This window comes from Eptatretus burgeri, chromosome 2 (genome assembly GCF_056783735.1).
Source record: "Eptatretus burgeri isolate ZD-2024b chromosome 2, Ebu_testis_v1, whole genome shotgun sequence".
In the NCBI taxonomy this organism is placed as follows: Eukaryota; Metazoa; Chordata; class Myxini; order Myxiniformes; family Myxinidae; genus Eptatretus; species Eptatretus burgeri.
This window is the reverse complement of record NC_140962.1, coordinates 25,007,075-25,015,168: the sequence shown is the minus strand read 5'-3', so window position 1 is coordinate 25,015,168 and position 8,094 is coordinate 25,007,075. Positions and strand designations below refer to the sequence as shown.

Here is an 8,094-nt window from a genome sequence, read left to right as displayed (position 1 = left end):
TTCAAGTGAATTGGATGAAAATTGACAATTTTAGAAATCCGGCCAATGTTGACCTTTTGGCCAATGTGAACCTACAAAAAAAATTGGTGGTTGAATTCAGTGACCTGAAATATATATCCTCTTCAAATTTCAAGTCAATTGGATGAAAATTGAGGATTTTAGAAATACCACCAGAGTTGTTGACCTTGGGACTATGTTAACCTTTTGGTCTATGTTGACGTCAAAAGAATTGGCTGGTTTAATTCAGTGACCAAATATGCAACTCCGGTTCAAATTCCAGGTCAATTGAATGAAAATTGACAATTTTAGAAATTCCTCCGACATTGACCTTTTGGCCAAATTGGACCTCCAAAATAATTGGTGGTTGAATTTGGTGACCGGATGTGCAAATCCTCTTCAAACTTCAAGTCAATCAGATGAAAATTTTAAATTTTAGAAATTCCTCCTACATTGACCTTTTGGCCAAAGTGGACCTCAAAATTAATTGGTGGTTGAATTCAATGACTTCATATGAAAATACTCTTCAAATTTCAAGTCAGTCGGATGAAAATTGACAATTTTAGAAATTCGGCCTCTGTTGACCTTTTGGCCAATGTGGACCTCAAAAATAATTGGTGGTTGAAATCAGTGACCTGATTTGAAAATCCTCTTCAAATTTCAAGTCAATCAGATGAAAATTGAGGATTTTAGGAATACAGCCTTAGTTGTTGACCTTGTTGTTCATGAGCCAGACCAGATTTGACTACCAAATTGAGGGACTAAAAGCCACTATGCTTTTCAGTTACCTTGATGTCTGTAGAGTATGGAATCGTGTGATGGACGCTTCTCATGCCCAGCTGAATGGTATTTTGGCGGCCATCTTTAAAAATGGCCACCACTTTTCAATGACCTTGATATATGTCAGTAAATTGGCCATATCTCCACAATGGCTTAACATAAACACCTGATGTCACATTCGCATGATTCAGTATAAAATTCTGCATCTTTTAGTGTGTATTTTGGTCAGTAATGCTAATTACTTTTTTATTTATGAACACAAATGTTGTGAAAAAGTGGCGTTTTGTAACATTTTTTTTCCATATTTGTTCACCGAAAATCACTATAAATATCAAAGTTTACTTATTTCAAGGTATTTATGCATGACTTGGTTATTTGACATTAATATTAGTGATATAGAGTCCTAATCATAGCACTCTTTCAAATCATATCGCAGGGAATTGAAATATATACACGAGAGTCAAATCTCGCATGAGTTGTCGTTTTTGTCCAGTATTATCACTGTAACATTGTAATCTCAGTTCAGGGGACCTATATAATTCATTAACAACTATCCAGTAGGGTTTTTCTAATATCTTGACTTACTTTCAATTAAATTAATTGTTTTGATCAGTTATTTTTTTCATATTATTTTGCATTTTTAATACTTTTCTTAACAGTTTTATAGGGTCAATTTTATTTTCAATATGTTAACCCATGGATTAGGCTGCTTTCATATTTAATTCATAGATAAATGTATTAAAGTAATTATATTTGATCTGGTCCCCTCATCACTGTAACCTTTGAGATAGTCCTTCAGAGTGAAGCAGTGCTAAAATAGAAATGATGACAGCATGTAACCAACGAACAGAATTTAGGTCACAGAAGTGATGCAGCCAAATGGGGTGTGTGAGATGTTTCAAGATTAGCTAACAACTGAAATGTAAGTATAACACAGTAAAACCCCCTTAGTACACTATTGTTGGGAGCCAAAAGTGCCAACCATGAGTTAAGTAAATAAAACCGTGTACTAAATTTGCAGAAATACATGTATATACAGGCCACATGATTTGTGCTATTTCATATGATTGTGGTATTTATGATATTACCAGATATAAACAACAAAATATATTTCATTATCATTGTTAAAACTGCTGTTTCATCCAAATATTGTCATATGTGTCCTGTTTTTTTAATATTTGGGATCCAAGCGAAAACCCCTTGTAAGGCCCTCTAAAATAACATAGCATTGTTGATAAATCATATCATTGCAGCTTCTGGCACTGATTTATTTTTAATATTTCAGAAACCTGTTGCCACTTACCATATCAGCATGGCAGAAGATGAAGTTGAGCTGAAACGTTTGAAGACAGAGAGCGGTACATGCATTATATGTGGGGGAAAATCTCCACTTTATGATTTATCATCCCAAAGAGATGAAGAATCATGGAAAACCCTGTGCCAAGCTGCTGAGATTCAACATTTTCAGCCAATTATCCATACTGCTGAAAACAGTGAAACCAAGTTTTCCAATATTAAATATCACAGGGATTGCAGATCCAATTTCACCCATAAAAAGAAACTTTTAATTGTGAAGAAACAAGAGTACATAAATGAACAAGACTCTTTAAGGACTAGACATTTAACAAGGCAAGCATCTAGTACACAATCAAGAGTATACAATACGATATGCATCTTTTGCCAAAGCAAGAGCAAATACATTAAAGGAACTAATAGCCGGGAACCATTGAAGCCAGCAGTTGAGCTAAGGGCTGACAAAACCATTCGTGATATTGCAACTGAACTTCAGGATGACAAAATTTTATCTATTACTGCTCGAGATATTGTTGCTGCTGAAGCACATTATCACAAAACATGTTACAGGAATTATACGAGGGGACAAACTGAAAGAATCTCTTCTGAATGCAGTGGTGCAGACAATCCTTACCAAAAACAGGAGAGGGCTGCATTCAACAAGGTGTGTGAATATATCCGTATCGATGTCTTCTCAAACCCTCGTATTGTTGCACTGTCTGATCTCACTGCCAAAGTTGTATGCTTCATGGAAAGTAATGGGTTTGAAGTTACAGAGGCAACCAAAAATCACATGCGACGCAATCTCTATGCAGAGTTTGGAGATTCTTTGCATTTCTTCACAGTTGCCCACAGAGTATATATATATATATATATATATATATATATATATATATATATATATATATATATATATATATATATATATATATATATATATATATATATATTTATATGGCCAGAGAACTTGACAGTAGACTCCATTGCAGTTGACTATGTTCAGTTAAAGGAAGAATATGACATTCTTGTGAAGCAGCAAGATCTAAAATCTATGATAACTCAAGTAGTCCAGCTTTTATGTGAACAAGTAAAATGTGGAATCAAAGAGCAGCCTTGACCCCCTGACCCTCGAGAACTTAATATCACATACATATCCTTCCCTGATTGTCTTGTGCAGTTCCTGAATCTCTTACTTAATGGTAAGAATGCAGCATCCTCCCTTAATGAGAGGCTTTCATGGTCCATTGCCCAAGACATTGTCACAGCTGTATCAGCAGGCGAAGTAATCACCTCAAAGCATATTTTGATTCCATGGGTTATAAAGACTCTGACAGGAAATGCAGAACTGATAATATTCATGAACCGGCTGGGACATGCATCTTCTTACTCCACCTTAGAGGAGATTGAAACTGCACTGTGTATTGAAAAGCTAAAGAGTGCAGAAGATGATCATTTCCCTCTTCCTTCCAATATACATTCCTTCATCCCAACTGCACTGTCATTTGACAACATAGATAGACAGGAGGAAGTACTGAGTGGAGCTGGAACTTCTCATCGTGTGAATGGCATAATCATTCAGCCAACATCATCATCACGTCAGCCACAAAAAGCAGTTATGACAGTAAACAAGAAAGACAAAAGAAGATCAATCTGTCCAAATGAGAGACAGCTTCCTCATTATATCTCTGGAAAACGAGAAGGACCACCATCACTACCAGTGACTGAACTTCCTGAAAATAATGCAGCATTGGAAGCTTCACAAAAGAATCACCTTTGGATGATAGCACGGGAACAAGAGACTGACAATAAGATGATCGCTTCATGGACTGGATTTAATATACAAACCAGAAGAGATGTTGTAATTTCACAAGACACTGTGGGTTACCTACCAACTATAAATGCCCCAGCTACAGAAATGGCAACTGTTCAAGAAATTATGTATCAGTCACTAAATATCCAAAAGTTGCTTCATCTCCAAAACATAGCAGTAGTAATGGATCAAACTCAATATGCCAAAGCAACAGAAGTGGCTTGGAAATATCCAGGTAAATATGGAAGCATTGTTCTGATGCTCGGAAATTTTCATGTGATGTGCAACTTTCTGTCCAGAATTGGCAAGCTCTTTGGAGATGCTGGGCGACGTGACCTGGCTGTGGAAGCAGATTTTCATGTGATGTGCAACTTTCTGTCCATCATTGGCAAGCTCTTTAGAGATGCTGGGCTACATGACCTGGCTGTGGAAGCAGGAGTCATTGCTGAAGGATCTATAAATAATGTCCTTGAAGGAAAGCAGTACAACCGGGCAGTGCGTTTCCACAAACTCACCAATGAAGAAATGATGAGGTTAATATGGAGAAGCTTTGTACACTGGCTTGAAGAGAATCATGCTGAAGATCTTGAAAAGTTGAATCATACCATCCAGGAAGTCCACATGCTATGTAATGACACAAGTGTAGCAACTTATGATGCTGCAGTTAAGGATGAATCATGCAACAGAATTTTGCAGATATTTAGTGCTTACTTAATATAAAGGTTCTGAAAACTGATAAAGGCCCATTGGCAGCATTTTGGATGACATATGTGGAAATGATCGAAATTTTGCTTGGGCTTCTTCGTGCCGACAGAGAAGGTGACTGGCAACTACATCTTGCATGCATCAGAAAAATGATTCCATGGTGTTTTGCAATGGACAAAACCAATTATGCAAGGTATCTTCCAGTCTACTATGCCCAGATGTGCCAACTTCAGAAGACAAGCCCAGAGTTGTATGCTCACTTTGTTGGGGGTGGATTTTCAGTTCAGCTAAGCAGCTTCAATCCATTTGGTTGAATAGCAGTGGATCAAACAACTGAAGAGACTGTCAATAAGGACACCCAGACTGCAGGAGGAACATGTGGCTTCAGCCTGAAACCAGGAACTGTTGCCAGGTATTATCTTACAACTGAACATCGAGCTATGGCATCGAGACAACTGCGTGAACATGTATCTGCAAGATGTGGAGGACTTAGTCATACAGATTTACAGCATTCACGAATCATGCGAGATGAGTCTGATGTTACATCAATGGTTGATCTATTGGAGAACAGTTGGTCAAATCCTTTTTATCAGGATCCATCAGATCTCATCGACCTGTCCACTGGAGCAGTGGCCACTCCTGAAATATCTAATGACATTTTCAAGGCACAGAAGAAAGGAGAAGAAGCCTACCAGAATTTCAGGGTGCAGAGACTTGAGAAGGGTAAAGGGTTCTATGACACACTGAAAAAAACTTAGGCTGAAAACATTTTCTTCAGTGAATATGAAGCTAGTGAAAGGATCAACTAAAGAAGTTATCTTGAGAGCTGATAGGAGATTGTTTGGCAACATGATCCTCATTGCCCAGAACAGAAAACTAGATATGTGCAAAATTTTGTGTCACCCTCTTGGTCCTCTGCCATGGGCACTTGCAAATTGTGATGGTACAGTGAAGAAAACCAATAAATCTGTCATCGCAAAGCATCTGGAGACAAAAGTATCAGCCACTGAAGAACTTCCTCAACCAAATGCTACACTGATTGATGCAATGGGGCTCATTCAGAAGATGCATGGAGAGAATCACATCTTTGCTGAGCTGTCTGATCGTGTTTTAGCACAGATACTCCATACCAGCCATGGAAGTAGTAGAACTGATGTAGTATTTGATGTGTACAGAGACCACTCAATCAAATCTGCTGAACGTGTCAACCGCGGTACACAGGAAGGAATAACCTTCAGTCAGATACGACCAGGACATAAAATAAAAAACTGGAGAAGGTTATTGGCCTGTGCTGAGAGTAAGAACCACCTGATACAGTTTCTAGAGGACAGCTGGAAAGATCCCAAGCGAAGACAACAACTTAGCAACAAAACAATGTTTGTCACATGTGGTGAAAAATGTATCAAGTTCACCCAAGAGAGCCATGAGGAGATAGAAACTCTTAAATCAGACCAAGAGGAGGCTGACACTCGGCTCTTATTAGATGCCAAGCATGCTTCAGTGAGTTATCCTGCATTACTCATAATAGCAGATGACACATATGTGTTCATCATTGCTCTTGGTCTGTGCAGGCAAATCAACAGTGAAATGTCTATAAGGCGTGGAAACAAAACTCGTCTTAGGCTTGTCAACATCTCACGATTAGCCACTGCACTTGGAGTTGAAGTGTGCACTGCACTATTGGGACTTCACCCTTGGACTGGCTGTGACACAGTGAGTGCACTGGCAGGACAGGGAAAGTTGAAAGGACTGAAACTCATCACCCCAAATGAGAAGTACAGGGATGCATTTACTTCACTAGGAAGCCAATGGGATTTGTCTTCAGAAGTGTTTAATACCATTCAAGAGTTCATTTGCAAGCTGTACAGCAGAAATTCCAAAGTGCATGAAGTAAATGAACCAGGGTATGACATTTTCCGATGCCACAGAGGGGAAATTGACTCTGCCCAGCTGCCACCATGTGAAAATACCCTCCTGCAACACACACGCCAGGAAAACTACCAGGCTGCAATATGGCGGAGGAGCTTAGACAATTCCCCTGCCATTCCAGATCCTACAGAGGGTCATGGTTGGGCCAAATGTCAGGCCGGATCTCTCATGATCAACTGGATGACCACTTCACCAGCACCTGAAATGGTCATAGACCTAATTTCATGCAGATGCACTCGAGCATGCCGACCATCAAAATGCACATGCATGTTGAATGGAATTAAGTGTACAGCAGCATGTAAGCTTATGGAATGTGCTAACATGGTTGATGAAGACAGTGATGACCACTACCAGGATGCAGCAGATACGTGTGACAGTGAAGACGATGATTAATAGCAATCTCATACACATGTACTTTCTATTCTGGCAATATGCTGTTTAGCATTCCTATAATAAACTAATTTCATGCAAGAAAATAACTGATAAAAATCAATTAGAATTATTCTTACTTTCTATGAACGATGATACAGTCTATATCATGTTATTCAGATGTACAATATGTGGTGAAACATAATCAAAATATAAAACAGCTGATACTGCAAAAGTGGTAGCTTGTTCATATTTTTATATAGACCTGCTTAGCAGGAGAAAATGTAAAGGTATCATCATTGAACCTGTGAACATATCCAAAAAGGTGTAAGAAATGTTTACCTATATAAGTTACATCTTATGCGAGCATCTTGAACAGAAATTACACTGATATTATTGGACAAACGTAATGACTAATACTGCAATTGGCCGTTATATTTGATTCAATTCTCAGGTATATAAAGTGAAACAATGGTATAATTAGGACTCTAAATCACTAATATTACTGTTTAATATCCAAGTCATGCATAAATACCGTGAAATAAGTAAACCTTGATGTATATATGGTGATAATAGGTGAAAAAATGTGGAAAAAATGATAAAAAAGGTGACTTTTTCACAACATTTGTGTTCATAAATAAAAAAGTAATTAACATTACTGAACAAAATACACACTAAAAGATGCAGAATTTTATACTGAATCATATGAATGTGACATCATGTGTTTATGTTAAGCCATTGTGGAGATATGGCCAATTTACTGACATATATCAAGGTCATTGAAAAGTGGTGACCATTTTTAAAGATGGCCACCAAAATACCATTTTGCTGGGCATGAGAAGCGTCCATCACACGATTCCATACTCTACAGACATCAAGGTAACTGAAAAAGTATAGTGGCTTTTAGTCCCTCAATTTGGTCGTCAACACTTCATTTTTGATGTCTGGCTCATGGACTATTAGTCCGGGAGCAGTGGGGGTGAACCTGGTTTTGCCGGATAAAGTTTTTTTCTTTGAGGTTTCTTATAGCCTTGGGGTAGCTCTTAATGATTCAGGGGGGTGACCGTTTGCAACCCTTGGGCAATTTGCTATATTAACCCTTTTGTGCGGGTAAACACATAAATAATGAAAAAAAATCAGTTTTTTTTCACTATTTATTGCAATGAACTCAACCAACATCACCACATTTGCTTGTGTCGATGTTTTTTCAC

The 8,094-nt window shown here is 38.0% G+C and overlaps 1 protein-coding gene across 1 annotated transcript; it reads left to right on the top strand.

Moving 5' to 3' along the window:
• The first annotated feature begins 2,089 nt into the window (after window positions 1-2,089).
• LOC147031636 (uncharacterized) lies at window positions 2,090-6,907 on the top strand. Its single transcript, XM_085849837.1, has 3 exons — window positions 2,090-2,926; window positions 3,248-3,946; window positions 5,888-6,907. Exons 1-3 carry the CDS (start codon window positions 2,090-2,092, stop codon window positions 6,905-6,907), a joined length of 2,556 nt encoding a protein of 851 aa, XP_085705963.1.
• The last annotated feature ends 1,187 nt before the right edge of the window (window positions 6,908-8,094 follow it).